General features: G+C 35.7%; 2 protein-coding genes across 5 annotated transcripts; both read right to left on the bottom strand.

The window, feature by feature from the left end:
- Positions 1-2,625: 2,625 nt before the first annotated feature.
- LOC131632434 (jacalin-related lectin 19-like) lies at positions 2,626-6,618 on the bottom strand. 4 transcript variants are annotated; one of them, XM_058903176.1, is made up of 7 exons: positions 6,483-6,618; positions 4,805-6,118; positions 4,523-4,696; positions 4,123-4,377; positions 3,455-3,499; positions 3,128-3,337; positions 2,626-3,037 (listed from the first exon to the last, which is right to left on the bottom strand). In XM_058903176.1, exons 2-7 carry the CDS (start codon positions 6,095-6,097, stop codon positions 2,687-2,689), a joined length of 2,328 nt encoding a protein of 775 aa, XP_058759159.1. In that variant the 5' UTR covers positions 6,098-6,118; positions 6,483-6,618; the 3' UTR covers positions 2,626-2,686. The 4 variants fall into 4 exon arrangements, with proteins under 4 accessions (XP_058759159.1, XP_058759157.1, XP_058759156.1 ...); XM_058903174.1 differs by lacking the exons at positions 4,123-4,377; positions 4,523-4,696; positions 4,805-6,118; positions 6,483-6,618 and adding an exon at positions 3,638-4,115 and having other exon boundaries at positions 3,455-3,537; XM_058903173.1 differs by lacking the exons at positions 4,123-4,377; positions 4,523-4,696; positions 4,805-6,118; positions 6,483-6,618 and adding an exon at positions 3,638-4,115.
- A 5,211-nt stretch (positions 6,619-11,829) lies between these two features.
- LOC131632431 (IAA-amino acid hydrolase ILR1-like 4) lies at positions 11,830-14,303 on the bottom strand. Its single transcript, XM_058903170.1, has 5 exons — positions 13,904-14,303; positions 13,683-13,808; positions 12,733-13,047; positions 12,412-12,540; positions 11,830-12,322 (listed from the first exon to the last, which is right to left on the bottom strand). Exons 1-5 carry the CDS (start codon positions 14,243-14,245, stop codon positions 11,915-11,917), a joined length of 1,320 nt encoding a protein of 439 aa, XP_058759153.1. The 5' UTR covers positions 14,246-14,303; the 3' UTR covers positions 11,830-11,914.
- Between the last annotated feature and the right edge of the window lie 4,112 nt (positions 14,304-18,415).

The raw sequence follows: 18,415 nt of genomic DNA, 5'->3' as shown, positions 1-18,415 counted from the left end.
TCGGACTAAGGGTCCGAATTTCAATATCCGGACTACACAAAACCATAATAGAAATAGAGCATTACAAAGCCTATTTCTCAAATATTCAAAATTCCTACCCTATCTAGTTAGGATAAACAAATATAACAACTCGATTGTATGTAACCTAACATAACATAATTATACCCTATCTAGGAAATGCATGCATTACAAATTAAAAAAAGTAGGAAAATGATAAACTTACCAAATGTGAGAAATGGATGATCTTGGCTTAAATGTAGTGGAGTAGAATTTGAAAGATGTGCTAAACTTTAACGTAATGGACTAGAAGTTGTGAGAAAGAGTGGAAAAAATGTTGGAACATAAGTAGGCACTGATGAGCTATGTTTTCACTTGTGTGCAACTTTGAAGAAATGAAAGGAAAGGAAGAGGAAAATGTGTGAACACGAATACTTAAATGAAAGCGTCCGAATTTAGAAATTCGAACAAACCCTTTAACTTTGATTTTACGTGGTTCTGAGGTTGAGTTTGGTGTGACAAGGAGCGTCCGAATTTCAATATTCGTTAGTTGTTAATTTAGAATTTAAAATTCAGACTCTTTTTCATTTGATTTGGCGTGTTCCAAATTCAAACCAAGTAGGAGAAAAAATATATTACATTTATGTTTGATGGTATATAATGTAGCTTAACTATAATCTATAAAGCAATTGCATGCATAAAAAATTTTATAAAAAAATGAGAAACTTACCAAATATGAGAGATGAAGGTGCTCAGTTTAAATGAAAAGGAGTAGAAGTTGATGAAAGTGCTTAGCTTGAATGAACATCTATAAAAAAAACGAGGGAATGATTGAAAGAATGTTGAATGTGGATTTTTGAGAGGTCTCTTCATGTTTTTGGACTTTATTTCAAATGTAGGGAAGAAAAGACTAGGAGTGTCATTTAAAGGGGTGTGTTCGAATTTTAATATATGTAAAGTAGAGGTTTGTTGTGTTGTGGTGCATCCGAAGTTTCAAACTTTAGACATTATTAAATGAATATTTTTGAATTTTCACTAAGGTGCGAAAGAAATAGTACTAGTGCAATGAGCAATAATATCATTTTTAGATTGACCTAACTATTGGGTTTATTCATCCTTTTTTTTTTTTTTCCTTCGCTTGTGAATTTTTTATTTCAAAAATAAACGAGTTTAGATTTATTGGAAAAAAAATCAACATACATCACTTCCCCTAACTCAACGCACACAATTCTCTGTTTTTCTTCTTGAAAACATTCTTTATTATGTCTCCTTCCTAACACTTGCCTCCATCCAATATATTATATGTTGAAATTAATAGCAATAATAATTACAATAGGTGTGTAAGAAAATGAGTAACCAATGCATGGAAAATAGTTCCACGCAGAAAGTATGTCTCACTTTAAAATCCCTTATAAAGAGTTACATTATTTAACTGAACAAAAAAGTTAGAAGAAGATAAAGTGCCACATGGACATTACAAATGTGGTGGTCCAAAATCTTATGTCATTTGTCTTCTCCATACTCTTCATTGCTGGTGTCGCCACCGACGATACCTGCTTCGGCTACGGGACCAGGTCCGAGGATGTGAGCAGTGGCGGAGTCAGAAATTTTAAGGAGCTTGAGCAAAAAATTTACACCCTGTTTCTACTAATTTTACCCTTGATTTTATCTAAAAAAATTCCCCTTGATTTTGTCCAAAAATTTCACACCATGGTTTTACTAATTTTGCCCTTAATTTTGTCTAAAAATTACTAATTTTGCTCTTGGTGTTGTCTTATAATCGACTATTAGGTGAGGAGTATACAATGAAAGGAGGGGTTGAGCCCAGGCGTGTGCCCGGACTCGTTGGACTGTAGATTCGCCCATGGATGTGAGTATAGAGGCGCTAGTGGCAGCTTGTAGGTGACACTTGAGCACTTAGACACATGGTGGTGGTAGTTACTCCTGATTCAATGGTCGTTGCGAAGTTTGTTTTTTTAATACATAAATAGGCAACACTTCTTGAAATGTTGCAGTAGACGAAAAGTCGCAATCTTACGAAACAACACTACTTAACCTATAAATTCATAATTTCGAATTCAGAAGAAAAAAACATTACAAAAGTACACCCTCTTCAATAAAAATTCTAGATTTCATCTTTCCTATATTCGATTTTTCATCAATCTTATGCAATCTCGAAGTAGACTGAATTATCTTGGGTATTCATGCGCGTTGACTCTAAGACATTTAAAAGTGCTTGAAATACTATTAGAAAAGTAATTCGTTTATGATTCAAGTTTGTATCCATTCAACTTAAAAGCATTATCTATCAGTCTAATAGTATCCCTTTGTAAAAGAACATGTCCATCTTCTTAAAAATTACATGACCACCTTAAAAATTACCAACAGAACATGTCCAAATAACCAACAGAACATGTCCATCCCAAAGTTGCTAACAAGTTTTCACATAGCCAATGCCTTGAAAAGGTCCTTTGTAAAAGAAAACCTAAAATTATGATGGATCAAAACTAGAATATGATTACACATATAACTATGTCTTACTATAATGTGGATATACATTAAGGTGTTCATAGTTTACTACGTATTTTCACAGTATCATAAGCTTCAAAGAACTACAAGTAGCAAAAGTACCCAAAAAAAAGGTAAGCAATATAGCAAAACCAAATTACATAAAACTGAGGCAAGATTCTTAAATTCCCATAGTCTTCTCACCAGCCTTGGTAGATGAAGATTTTGGAGCAATGCTTGTAAGCCTATAGAAGCCTTTTTGCATCTTTTTAAGAAGAGAGGTTGAGGGTGCACTAGACAAAGTGAAGGCAATTGAGTCCAAATACCAATCACCTCGTCCCTTAAAACCCACAACTTGGCCTCCATCTATTGAGAAAGTGAATGGTGACCCTTCTTCTGCTCCATAGGGTCCAAAGGTTCTCCGGTTCGTCTTGAAGGTCATTGACCGAATAACCGGTGTGCCACCTCGAGCAACCGGAAAATAGTAGCCACTCACACTGATCAAATACTCATCAGGGAATTGTAGCTTAATCTGAAAGACATAAACAAACAAACACATGTGTCATTAGTCGAACAACTGATTAGATAATGAAAATAAGAAAGAAACAATGATTGAGCTCACCTCGGCTGTTTTCTTGCCTCCAACTCCTCCATGTTTATCAGCTGTGAAAGGTTTGCCGTTCTTATCATAAACGGCACGAATAGAGTCGATGCAACGATCATAAACTAGTGTGATTTCTCTTACCCCTGTAAAGGTTCCATCATCCCAACTAGTCCCTCCATTGCCTCCCCATGGTCCAACTATTACACTCTTCTTCTTACTTGTTCCTTCCTACAATATTGCAATAAATAGTTGCTTTAATTTAGCTTTACAGGAAACCTATCTAGAAAGTTAAAACCAAGGAAACACAAACTAAAGAAGGAAAACAATAGTTGTGTTAAACTTAACTGCATCTTTCCTTGCACTTCTTGTCTTGGTTGACATGTTTTTACTCTAAAAACTCAAATTTTAACATACTTCATATTACAAAACTGTGATTTTCCATTGGAAAAAATAGTTCTACTGAGAAACGTTGAAAAACTAGACAGCACATATTACAAAAGGAAAACAATAAGGATAGTGCTTATTTACCATAAAAGCTATTGACTAGCAAAGAGGTGTATCCTAGAGATTGGAAGAAGCAAGTATAGTTTGTTATGAAGACAACTATTATTTGAAATTTGTATTGGAGAATGATGTTAAAACCAACCAAATTGGCAGCAGCATCTGATTCAAGCAGTTTTGAAAGAATATCGCTTTTGCTTTAATAAAGCATAATAAGTAATGGCATGACAGATTTCACATTAAAATACCTGATATATCAAATATAGTCATTTAGATGTTACATTTGGTGAACCAAACACTAAACTTCTAGCTCAAAATACAAAGAATATTCCCCCAAAAGAGATGCCACTGATCACTAAAAACTACATTTTCATATATCGGTAAGAAGGGGAAAAAATGGAGATACAAACGGACGGACATATATTAATGCCATCGGAACAAATTCCGAAGCACAACTTCATCCCAACAATTTGCTGTCTATTAATGACTACACAAGTATTTCATGTCTCCACATCAGGTTCATGAGTATTCCAGTTTAATCTAAAATGAGTCAACTGACGCGGCTCGGTTGTAGAATATGACAGCTGCAACCAAAAATATAATGTAGAAGTGATTTCATCTTCCGAAGCTTCCACAATCTCAAGCATGTCTTCCCAGTTCTCATTCTTAACCTCCTTCAAGAAATGCCGCCAGCATTTATTTTTTGAAGAATTATATCCGCAACAGATGGGATCCTCTTCTTTGATCTTCATCATTTCGTATACCGACTGCAATCACGTTTTTGAAAAAGTTAATCGCAAAAACAGACTATATGGGAAGTAAAATGTTCTGCTTAATCGCTGATAACAGGTATTAAAAAAATCAACCTTGGTGTATCATATGTATTGAAAAACCAAAAAAGAGCTGTCATACCTCGGAGAATTTGCTGTCAGAGGAAGAAACTATAGATACAGACACTGGGTGTAATGTCCGCAATAAATCATACAAAATATCCTGAACACATGCTGATGATTTGATAATCTGAAAACTCAGGTCATGCAAAGGAGGGAATTTGACGTTGCTCAAATCTTCATGAATAATAATATTCTGGAAAAAGCCGAGACAAGTAAGAAAAATAAATAATTATTTGGTAAATGGCAATTCATAAAGGCGACTAAAGTATGGCGTAAATGTTAGAAATTAGAAGAATAATACCTTCTTAGAATGCATAATCAATTTAAACCCTTCAGAACTGAACTTCGATATAAAAGGTCTCATCATATGCCACAGTTTGTTACCAATTCCGAGTCCAATGTCTCTAGGTTCCGATTTAGATACCAAAGAAACTTTAGCATCTGTGAGGCGGAAAGGGTGAAAGTCAATGTAAGGCATGTTGTCACCCTTCATCTCAAAAGAAACGAGTTTAGGAGCAGTTATTTGAGCATAAGTCAATTTCGTGCATCCTTTTAAAGCAATTCTCTGAAGACAACGGTTATAAATTGTAATAGATTTCATGTTATCAGAAACAAATAGTTCCAATTTTTCAAGCAAGGGAAATCTAGTAAACTTAGTTTCAAAAAAGTCACGGGTCACTTGTGGATGCTCTAATGTCAACTTCTTCAGAGATTTACAGTGATCCAACCCAACTTTGCAAGAAGTGAATTTCTTGGCAGAAAACCAAAACGTCTCGAGATTAGAAGCAATGACATCAACCCTCTTCAGTTGATTGCAGTTGTGGATTTCAACCCTATTGAGACTATCATGATAAATAATCAAGAATTTCAAACCTGTGCACTGTATGAATCTCAAATCCTCAATTGAAGGGCAGCGGGAGAGTAAACCTAAAACAGTATGCTCAGCTAGTTGAAGTTTCCGTAGATAAAGTTTCTGCAGACGAGGAAGCACTATATCACCGCAACTTTGCAGTATGCAACCACTTAACCTAAGTTCAGTCAAAGTTTCGGACGAAAAGACAATATGTGGCAGAGTATACCGCTTACTACCCTGAAATCCAATATGGAGATCTATTTCTTTGATATCTTGCGAGACAGCGGAAGTTAGCCAGTTGTCGACAAGCGGCGCATCGGTTAAGTCAAAGGAGGTCATATGTATACACAATTTATACATCTGCGAATTATTCGCAAGGTATCTAAGCAGAGAGTCGGATACATATTCTCTAAACATACTTTCCTTATCACTTCCATCATCCGGTCCAAATCTTGCAGCAAACTTTACTTCATCGAAAACCAACATTGCATAAGAATACCACAACTCTCTCCACCGCTTTGAAAAACTACTGGTACGGATCGCATCCTTCGGGTTTCTTAGGAAGGAAAGAATGTGATGGACGACATGATCAGGCAAATGCGAGATACGATCCACCGATTCAACATTCTGTGCCAGTTCTTTTGGCCCGACACCCTCTTCAACGGAGTTAGCATTATCTTCCATTTCGAGTTTCCTTTTCTTTCCGGGAGACGCATGAAGAGCCTCGTCACTAGAGACCATTTGAAAGGTCGGAACTTGACACTGTAATTAGGAAGAAAAAAAACGAAATTTTCTTAATCCCCACAAGATTCAAACTTTATAAACCAAACGAAACAGATAAAAAAAATGGGATTAAGATTCAATTTGTTTCAGATTAATATAAACAGAAAATCACAAGAACCTAATTCTCAATAATCACAAGAACACAAATAAAGTGAAAGCAATAACTAGTTATCAGAATCATGGGTTATGAATTCTGGGAAATGCAAGATAGAACAAGAATTGAAATGGAAAATAAACAGTGCATACGAATTCATGGATTTAGGGTATTGGAAAAACAAAGAAATTGGTGAAATACCGAAGATTTGATGAAATTGAAGGGATTGATCGTTGAAGAATGACATACCGATTAATTAAAAGAGGGAAACGAAGGGAATAATTGAGATTGACGGTGAAAGAAGTCTTGATATTGAAGCTTAGGCTTTCAACGACGTTGACAATGAAAACCAGGAAAGCAAAATTGAAAATTGGGGATGAAGAAATGGAAATGAAAATAATGGGCTCTATATTTATGGATTGGGCCTTTTCATTGATTGCCTCCTACATGGCCAAAGATCCGCGGTGAAAACTCCAAAATACCCTTTTATTTTAAATATACATAATTTAATTTATTTTTTTCAAAAAAAGAGTAATTTCGCGTATGCACATCCGAAGTCATCATTTTAAAAAAAATGTGAATCCGGATATGCATATCTGAAATAGTTTGGGTTACTTCATAAAATGCAAACAGTCACCCCATTGTTTACAAGCGCGGAATTTTCTCTTCAGATCAAAATTTCACTTCAATCTCATTTTTATCAAGTTTCATTCAAGCAAGCCTACTCTACAAGTTCCATTCAAGCACTCCTACATTCTTAAAGCTCATTTCAAGTTCTACTCAAAGCTCTAAATATTTGTGAGTTTCCAATACTTTCTATCTCTACCTCATTGTTGTTTAGAGTTCTTAGAATTTAGATTAATTTGTAGGTTGATGTTGGTGATGTTCAATATTAGTGTTTAGATAAAAAAAATTGGATTTTGGATGAGTTAGGGCAAGAAATTAAAGTTGAACATCAATGGTTGTTCGCATGTTATTTTTGAAATGCATATCCAAAATTCCCCTAAACCAGTTTTGGATATGAACTTCCAAAATATACTCAGAGTTGTTTTTTTTTAATTTTCAAATCAGTTTCATACTCTTACCAATGGCTTTGTTTTTAGGAAAAAGGTTGATAACCAGGCACCGACCAATCGACTTAGGCAGAAAAGGCCAACCCATACAACCACAATTTGGCGCGAGAGAGCCGCACAACAAGTCGTGACTCGAGGACGGGGTCGAGTTCGAGTCCAAGTCCAAATGGATGAGGCGCCTATAGGATCCTCATCTGCACCGAGGAGTCGGCTGTCTCGGGCGTCTTCCTCTCGTGAGGTTAGTTGGGAGGAGGAAGAGGTAACTGAGGTTCACCCGGAGCACGCCGATGATGCCCAGAACGATGCTCAGGACGCACAGGATGGCAGATACCCGAAAGGGCCTTTAGACACGTCCGTCTTGATATACTATCATGACCATGTCGCTCGACATATTTGGAACAACGAGATTGTTTTTTAATTTAAACGGCTTACTTACAAATAGTTGAATTTAAACGATTTATCTAGGATCAACAACAACTAACATTCTTGTTTTCTTTTTTGTTCTGACAGGAACGGTTGCCCATAAAATCTGTGAACCATTTGCAGAAAATATTTGAACTATTTAAACCATAGGCTGAGTGGTTTAATGATGTTGTTACTGGATCCACACTTGGCGGGTTATGTTGTACCGAATATGTTACCATAAGCCAAGGCATGTAGGGGACATTTTTTGAAAGGTGGCACAAGGAGACGTCGTCTTTCCACTTTCCTGTTGGGGAGTTGAGGATCACATTGCACGATGTGACCTATCTACTCCACTAGCCCATCAGAGGGAGGTTATTGGACCATTTCCGGATACAGGGGGTTAAGACCATCAAGTGAATGGTGGATTATCTGGAAATGGATTCGTACATGGTCGATTATGAGTGTAGGACAGCGAATCGGGCACATGTTCAGTTCTCCACCCTGAAGGAGATTAATGAGCACCACTTGGTGGCAACAGTTAGGGCCGAGGATGAGGAGGATGTGGTTTTTGTTGAGTACCACCGTGCCTATGCGTTGTAGTGTTGTTTCATGTTCTTGGTTGGCAGGCACGTCCCTCTTTGTGGACAAAAGTTCAACCTACGCAGACGTGGCATACCTCCAGTACTTTATTGATGTGTCTATGATTCATGAGTGGAACTGAGGGGCGACATTCTGGTATACCTCTACCAGAAATTGTATGAAACATGCAACTAGAGGACTAGACAGGTGATTGACTCTTGCACACTCCTTACACTACACTTCTTTTTAATTATATCACATTTAAACTATTATTTGTTAACGTGTACTAACATATTATCATATTTGTGTTCCAGAGCTGGATCATCTCTTACTTCCACCACATTCATGGCTACCATCCTGGTCCCTTGTACACTGACGCTATGCCCAGGGCTGCACAATACGTCCTCCAAAAGGGGGATTAGAAAGTGACGCCATATCAGGTATGCCTCATCCGCACTGCTCACGATGACATCAATTGGACGCCCTTCATCGATTATGGTGATGTTGTCCCATTCGACCGCGTCGCATTAAATTCTGGATGGTTGGCATGTTGGACTAACACCATGGTCGGATATCCGTCGAAGCGGTGCATGCGACAGTTTGGACGTGTGTAGATGATACCAGGATCGCCATTTGAGGTTGCTTCCGACACCGTTACCCGTCGAGAGCTCACTTCTATATTTGAGGATTGAGCGCATCATTTAGTCCTAGAGGAGTATCGGCGTATGGCCACCCAGAGTTGGCACTGTGTAAATTTGTATGTGACATGGTTTTTCTAGGTGTCACATCCTATCATGACACCCGATGCTCCTGAGCGTCCACCTAGACCATCGCACGAGGAGCTCTTAGAGAATCAGCGGGCCAAGGATGACCATGCCACTGATCTCCTGCAGATATGCCAACTGATACATTTGATAGGGCAGGAGGCATTGGACAGAGGGATCATTAAGGAGGGCGGTCTAGAGGCGGTTGTCATAGTGCAGAGGATGGTTAATGAGGCGTTTCTTCGGATATGCATATCCGAATGACATTTTGGGGTTTTTAGGGGTGTTTTTATCCTATATGGGTGCAAAGAGAACTTCACTTTCAATTAAAGAGAAATTGTCATTGCAATCATATACGTTCTTAGGAACCTCTGGCAAAATTCTTTTTTTGCCCCCAGAATTCGGAGATGCATCTCCGAATGCACCAAATTTATAATTTTTGGTGTTTTCGGATATGCATATCCGAAATAACCTAATTTTTTTGTGTTGGGATATTTAGGATATGCATATCCAAAATAACTCAATATTTATTAAAAAATTAAAATCAAGGTGAATCAATACAATTAATAGTATAATTGATTGTATTAATCAAAATATTTAATTAAATATATATTATTATAATCAAGATATAATAATAATATCAACTTATTAAATATTTAAATCAATACATTATTTTTATATAAAATTAAAGAAAAAAAACTAATATTAATAGGAGAATATTTTTCAGATGATAATTTCATTAATTATAATGTTGTCATGATTTAAACAGTAATTACATTTATAATTTAAAAAAAAAACCGTGACAAAAAATTATTACAAAGTTAAAATTTTATTTAATTTCTTTATTCCTTATTTATTACAATTTATTTTAAATTATTCTTTATTAATAATAATTTACTTTAATTATATTATAACTATATTATAAATAAATATCTTTTTTAAAAAAATGGATATTTGTTAATTTAGAGATGCATATCCAAATTAACCAATATCTCAAATTTCTAAATTTCTTTATAGTTTTTTCGGATATGCATATCCGAAAAAACCTCTAACATTTTAAATCTAACGTTTAAATAAATAAAAAAACGTTTGAAGAAGTTGTTTTCATATATACATATCCAAAATATCTTAAAATGTAAAAATGGTGTATTTAGATATGAATATCCGAATGATATTTTTAGATTTTAAGATAAGTGTTTTTCCACCTTATATGGGTGTAGTGAGAAATTCTCCCAATTAAAATGTCTCTCTCATTATTTATTCTATCTTAATTTGATATTTGGCTTAAAAAATCATTCTCAAAGAAATAGTAAAACACAAAAAATTGATAGTGTATTTAAAAAAAATGGGTATAGTTTTTTTATTGAGACACGTTAAATATTGGTATGAGAATGTTGAGATTCAGACAAACTATTCTAATGCCCAGATCGATCCATCTATCATTCCAAGCATCCACAGCTTCTCCATCACCCACATACCAGAAACAATTATCTTCAATATTAGGCCAGATTTTGAATCAGTTGGTTTCATGCCTATGCTTTGCCTGTCATTATTGCGACCATATTTTCCTGTCACCACTTCACACTACAAATCGCCATTGCCATTCTGAAGTTTCCATCCAAGCTTTGAAAGGCAAGATTTATTCATGATCTCAAACTTCCTCAATCCTAAGCCACCTTCTTCTTTAGGACTAATGATAGTGCTCCATTTGACTGCGTGATATTTCCTGTTATCTTCATTTTCTCCTTTGAAGCTTGTGGAGTTCATCTATGCAAGCCTTAGGAATTATGGTTGTCATCATTGAGTAGACGGGAAGAGCTTCTATAACACTCTTGGCAAGGGTGACTCTTTATGCAAAAGCAAGTTGGCTCCCTTTCCACGTCGCAAGCTTTGCGTTCACTTGTTCAGTGATGTACCGATAGTCCTCTTTCTTAGGCGCCTTTCCAATTAATGGAACTCCTAAATATTTCCCTAGGGAAGATGTTTCTCCAAATCCCAACAGTTGCACAAGCTTATTTCGCTTACAACGACTCACATTCTTAGAAAAATATATTCTAGTTTTCTCTTGACTGACTTGTTGTCCTGACATGCTACAAAACTTAACTTTTTTAGAATGTTCGTCACACAACTCATTTGCCTTGTCACTGTCTCACCGAATAGTAGGAGGTCGTTCGCAAACATGAGGTGAGACACTACAGGCCCTTGTTTACCAGCTTTAATTTTCTTTCAATCGCCCTAAAATATAGGGAGAGATGAGATTTCCTTGCCGAATACCCCCTACAAGGACGAAAATATTCTGAAGAGATAATGTTTTTACTTTTTAGTAATGGACAATAACATATGGCCTGTGTTACCAAAAAGATAAATGTTTTAAATCGTAAAAACTATTCCTATTAAAGTAGGTAGCATTGTGTGCAGGGTGAATTAAGGTAAGCTTGTTGTAAAGGTGGATCAATGAAAACATGTCAAAATGAAGTTGGACTACAAGAATAGGCAGTGTATAAATGGTTCTGTTTTCTTAGACCATGTTTGATTATGTTTATAGCACCAGAAGTTTGAAAATAGAAAATTTAAACTTTAAAGTTATACAAATAGTAGTCAATAAACTTTCTTAATTCTTGAGATTTCATCAATCAAATATTACCTATGTGAAAATAGAGACAGATTATTTTGCAAGTTGTCAAAGGCATAATGACAATAGAATTTGGTTTAAATGACAATTGCAGGATCAATTTTATTAACAGACAAACTAATCAAGATTCTAACACAGAGGGCTATGGAATTTTTATCATGATATAAATGGCAGATTCATTTACAACAAATGTGTCCAACCATTATACGATCTTTTTAATACATTTTTCTATAACTCGTCGTGATATTTCCCCTCTACTACTAGCATCTCATGATGAAGTTTGTCGAGATATTTCGCAGCTAATGAGGCATGAAGCGCAGCGCCATAAGGAAGTGCGTCTTCGTTGACTTTGTAATAGGGTGAGTGTACCCCCGGGAGACGTTCAGCTGAGACATCTTCCATTCCGAGGAGGAAGAAGTATCCAGGCAAAGCCTCTTGATAAAATGCAAAGTCTTCTGATCCCGTCATTTGTTCCATGCCTTTAACTTTATTAATGCCGATCAGACTCCCTGCGACACTTTGAAAATAGTCATGCAAGTCGCCATTGTTTACCGTTGGAGGGATGAGAGGCTTCTTCTCTTCCAAGAAGCTGACTGTTGCATTGCATCTCTGCACAGCAGCTTGTCCGCTGATAACCTGCATAAACAAAATAACCTTAGCACCTAACACGATCGCAGTGTTTCCATTTAAAGCACAAAATGAATCTATTTTTATTCATAATAGACCTGTTCAATGCGGTGTTTCAGTTGTGTGAAGCTTTCCCTCGAAAAAGCTCGGAAAGTACCACCAATTGTGACAGAATCAGGAATAACATTGAATGCACCACCTCCCTGAAACATTCCTACTGTCACAACCTGTGAGGATATTCTTTATGTTAGGAATGCAAAGTCATGGAGGCCTCAGGTTTTCATCATATTCAAAAATCATTGTAAACGAATAATGTTAGACCACATCAAAGTAGAAGTCGCAAAAGAACGAAGTAAGCAAAGTTCTAATTGGAGGTTGGAACTTGGAAGCGAGAGCAATAAATGAAATAAGAAGTTTACCTGGGAGTCGAGGGGATCAACCTCGCGGGAAACAATATGTTGTAAGCTAACAATAACATTAGAAGCTGCCAATATGGGATCTATAGAATGTTGAGGAAGGGCTGCATGGCCTCCCCTGCCGCTTATTATTGCTTCAAATAAGCCACATCCTGCTGACATAGGACCAGACTTAGAAGCTACTTCACCTAGAGGTATGCCTGGAACGATATGCAATCCAAATATGGCAGAGACATTTTGTAAGACTCCAGCATCTACAATTTTCTTAGCCCCAGCACCTCCTTCTTCTGCTGGTTGAAAAACAAGAACAACTGTTCCCTATACAAAATAAGGAATAACATCACGATTTTATAAACGGACGAAAACAGCAGAACAAGATATAATATGCAAGAGTCATCTTGCGATAATCGATAATATACAACGGCCAAGTCTTCTTGATAAGTGTTTGCTACCATTACAACAATAATTGATGTCAGAATACTCAGAAATTTGGCATCAGTTTGCCAATATGGAAATGTCAGAAACAGAACTCATGTGTGAGCGTGTGACTATTGCCATGATTGAATGAAGAACACAAACATCTTAAATAGCAAAAGTGCATAACCTACAGATTGAAGTGTTTTAAAGGATCAAGTTTCGCTACAGTCCGGATGCCCACAAAACATATTTGGCGACGTCAGATCAAGATCGGATGGCCCGAAGTTCAAACTCAGAATTTTGGATTTTCAATGTATTTTTACTTATTTTGTGAACTAATAGATATGAATCCAACAATCACCAATACACTAACTCCAGGGAATCTATTTTTACTTTACTTTCTATTTTCATTTTCTCTTTACTTGTAAACTGCAAAGTAACTGAAAATAGAAAATGAAGTAAAAACAAGATAACATTTTTCTAATTGCAAACGTAAACTGAAAATGCAGACAGAAAATTTTACTGTGAAACCATACATGTAAATCTTTTTCATGGTCCTTGAGAATCTTTGCAGCACCAAGAAGCATGGCAACATGAGCATCATGACCACATGCATGCATCTTTCCAGCTACTTTACTCTTGTACTCCCATTCAACCAATTCCTAATGTTAACAACAAAAACAAAAAATCATCAATAAAATATATATGGAACAGTTTCAGCAAACCCAGATAAAACCCATGCTAAAAAATTGTAGACCTGCATAAGAAGAGCATCCATGTCAGCTCTGAGAGCAACAAAAGGAGGGAGACCAGTTCCTATGTAACCAACAACACCTGTTACTGCTACTGGATGTTTATATGAAATACCCAATTCATCCAACTTTGCTCTTATAAGCTTACTGGTTTCAAATTCCTCATAACCCAGTTCAGGATTCTCATGAAGCTTTCTCCTGATGTCCACCATCCAATCAAAAACTTGAGGTTCCTTAGCTAAATCCAGAAAGTTTGGGATTGCATTTGAAGTGGAGGAGATGGGTTTTACATATAAAAGGCAACTGAATATTGTGATGAACAAGTTGATCCATTTGATGGAACCCATGAATAAATGGTGAAGTTAATGGAAAGGAAAGAAAAGAAGTTAATGGTGAAGTAACCTATAAATAAAAAATTTGTGTTAACAAATTCTAATTTTTTTTAAAAATTCAATACACAATTTTACAATAAATTTTTTATATTTAGCTTCTATTTTTCAATAAAAATATAGATTAAATGCATTCTTATGTTTTTTTAATTTTTATTTTGAATATTTATAACATTTTGCTCCTTGTTTTTGTTTTCTCCTTTTTAATTTAGTCTTCTACGTTACTAATCTTGCTACAAAAATACTATCGTGTAACATTTCAATTATAGGTGGTTGTTTGCATAGTGTCTAACAAATTTTTTCTTGACAATGAGACAAATGACTTGAACATATCACAAAAAATCTCTCATTTTTTTATTTGATTCACATTTCAACTTTGTTTGATGATGTTTATGATTTTAATTTAGTAGGCAAGCAAAGTAAAAAAGACAAGGAAACACAAGCTACAAACAACCATTAATAGGCACGATCATCATCATCGCCATAAAACTTAGAAGGAACAGAAACTCCCATATCATCTAAGTGATTTATGATGAAGTTAACTATGACAGTCAACCAAAGAAGCATCTTGTTGTTGTTTTAATTACTTTCCAAAACTGGTTTGAACGAGATAGCCAGTTTGAGGTGTTGAAGGATCTCAAAATCAAACTCTTCTAAATTTTTCTGCTCTAGTTTGTCGGAGAAGTTTGATCAGAAGGAACATTTAGAATATAGACCCATTTGTCCCATCTTTTTAATACCATCATTTGATTCTGAAATGTTGAACCAATCTTTGAGGAGGTTGTGACACATTCCTCTCCTTCTAAACTAACTTCAACATACATCAAGATCTTTGTGATAAGTTCTTTATAGGGCAACCAAGAACCATTCCTTCTTCAATCTATCATGTGTTTAATTACCCCAATAGCGCATTTTTTTTAGATGTGGTTATAAATGAGAAAAGTAACAAACACATTTGGTTTTAGTAGCTAACTATGGTTAAATTTCCTTAGAATCGGTAATCACGTATAAAATGAGATGTCGGGTCATGGACTTCTCTTCAATTATGGTATCTTTTTTAGAATCATAGTTATTATTGATGTCAGATGAGATGTTCTTGACATTTGATATTCCCCTCCTATTCATTCTCTTTAGAACTCTATTGAATTGCTTCTCAAGTAACACAATGGTATTTGACAATCCTTCCTCAGTATCCAGATCAGCCTAACCCTCTTCATATTTAAAATTGGAAACAAAAGATATGCTCTTGTTCTTATTTTCAGATTTGTCACTAATAGTCAATTCAAATGTTTGAAGTGACCCAACAAGTTCATCAACTCTCATCTTGCCGATGTCTTGAGCTTCTTCAATAGTTGTTACCTTCATGTCAAATTTTCTAGGTAGAAACCTAAGAATCTTCCTAACAAGCTTTTCTTCTGACATATTCTCCCCCAAGGCACTAGATGCATTTTCTATTCAAGAACATTCATGTGAAAGTCTTGAATGCTCTCATCATCTTTCATCTTTAAATTCTCAAATCTGGTAGTGAGAAGCTGAAGTCTTGACATCTTCACTTTAGATGTGCCTTCACAACTTGTTCTGAGGATTTCCCAACCATTTTTAGTAACAATACATGTATTAATTAACCTGGAAATATTCTTGTCTACTCCATTGAATAGAGCATTCAAGGCTGTGGAATTTCCAAGAGCTAATTCATCTTCCTCTTTGGACCAGTCTTCTTCTGGCTTCAACGACTTATTCCCATCTTTGTCCTTCACAACAGAATGATTTCATCCCTTCAAAACAATCTTCCAAGATTTTTTGTCCATGGATTTTAGAAAAGTTATCATACGAACCTTCTAATAGTCATAGTTTGTACCGTCTAACAAAGGTGGTATATTATTGTATCCTCCTTCCTTGTCCATAGTACTAGGAAGTATATTCCCTGGAGCTCACCTAAAAACAGAACAGGGTGTCCGCTCTAATGCCAATTGAAATTCTGGCCCTTAAAATAGATGTCAAGACTGATGTCCTAACACCACACCATAATATCAACACAGATGTTAAGACATTATCTGCTGATAGAATACTTTTACCAAAATAATAAATTATGCAGAATTGAATAACAAAAGGTAAAAGACACAATTAATTGTTAACCTAGTTCGGTGCAACTCACCTACTCTAGGGGCTACCAAGTCAAGAAGGAAATTTATTATGATAGTATTACTTCAAAGCTAAACAACCCTAATTTACAACTTATCACCTACTCACTTCCTTATGCAACTTCTACCTAGGACACCCTTTAGATAAGAGAACCCCCTCTCACTTTCCTCAATCACACGCCTGTGATTGTCAATAACAATTGATAGAATATATACTTCCAATTACACACAATACACTCTTTGCTTAAAAGCTCATGAGTGATTGACAATGAACAATGGATAATCAATTCTATATTTCAACATGATACATGAGTGATATACACAAAAACAATACTCTAAAAAGACTCCCAAAACCCTAAGACTCTTGCAACAATAATTTTCCTTATTTTTTGTTGTTGTTTTCTTAGGTTAAATCTCCTCATTTTATAAGTCAGTACAACCATTGGGCTTGGATACTCAATCTGGCTATAACCTTATGCAAATCAAATCAGATTATATTAAATTTAATCAAATCTTCAAATGTAAGGCAAAAGGTTTTGACATCCAATCAAGCAAATCAAATATCCTGTTATCTCTCCAGCTTTGAAACAAATCTTCAGAGAATCCAATCTTCAATGTGCTGCTTGATTCACAAATAACAAAACAAATCTTCTGGAACATTAGTAATTGATCTTCCAGAAATAGAAACAATCATAGGTTGCAATGTTGTAGTAACATGTTACGACATCTTGCCCAACATCTTGCTGAACTTATTATTTTACCAAAATGCAGTCAACAAACCAAACTCTAACAATTGGTATATTCTCTAGGGATGGAAATATTATACTCTGACAAGGGTATCATTTTGCATTAGCTGAAGTATAAACTTGAGCTTCTGAAGAGATTCGAGCTGACAAATTGCAAGCCTGTAGTCACGCCTGCTAAGACGAATCACATGCTGGATTATGATTATATGGGTGATGATGTAGATGCTACAACTTTCAAATAGTTGGTAGGATCGCAGATATATCTGTAATACCAGACCTGGCATTTGCTATGCAGTTGGAATGATGAGTATGTTTATGAACAAACCAAAGTGGTCACATTACTAAGCTGCTATTAGGATTCTGATGAATATTAAGGGGGCTCTGAAGTTGGAGTTTTGTTCCCTTCTAGAGCTGAATGTGAGTCAGAACTTATGTGCTACTCATACTCTGACTGGTGTGGTGATAGAGTTGACAGGAGAACTACTTCTGGATATTTTTTTTCAAATATCCAGGAAGTCTCATTTCTCGGTGCTCCAAGAAGCAACCTGTGGTTGAGTTGTCAACTTGTGAATATGATTACATTGCAAGTTCTTTGTCTGTTTGTCAAGTTGTTTGGCTGATGAATTTATTGTAGGATCTGAAGATCAAGGTGAGCAAGCATATGAAGTTGACGATTAACAACAAATATGCCATAAGCCTTGCCAAGAACCCAGTGTTGTAAGGGAGAAACAGGCACAATCACACAAAGTTCCATTTTCTGAGGAATCAAGTCCAAGATGGAGTGCTAGAAGTTGAGCACTGTAGCACCCAGAAGCAACTTGCAGATGTTCCGACGAAAGCTGTCAAAACTGAACATTTCATCAATTTGAGGAATGTAATTGGTGTTGTTGATTTTAGCTCTGAATGTGAATTAAGGGACGGTGTTGAAGTGTAATTGCACATTCAGAGTGTGTTAACTAATTAGTTTGTTTTGGGCTTGAGTTGAACTTTAATTAGTTTGTCCCAATATGGGTTTAGTATATATTGCAGTTTTGCTTTGTAATTGGTAACAGTGTAGAATCATTCTTGTAGCCGTTTTTCAATTGAGTAAAATAGTTACGATTTTCTTTCTTTTCTTCCATCTTCATATTGTTCCGCTGTGCTCCAACACATCTATCAGTTTTATTTGCAGAAAAGTCAAAAATTTGGTTTAAATGTGAAGTAAATCCAGGTATTACAATTTTAAGTGAAGATTGAAAATT

Source organism: Vicia villosa, unplaced genomic scaffold (genome assembly GCF_029867415.1).
Source record: "Vicia villosa cultivar HV-30 ecotype Madison, WI unplaced genomic scaffold, Vvil1.0 ctg.000941F_1_1, whole genome shotgun sequence".
NCBI lineage: Eukaryota > Viridiplantae > Streptophyta > Magnoliopsida > Fabales > Fabaceae > Vicia > Vicia villosa.
Note: the sequence above shows the minus strand (reverse complement) of the source record. Positions and strands in the feature narration are given on the sequence as shown.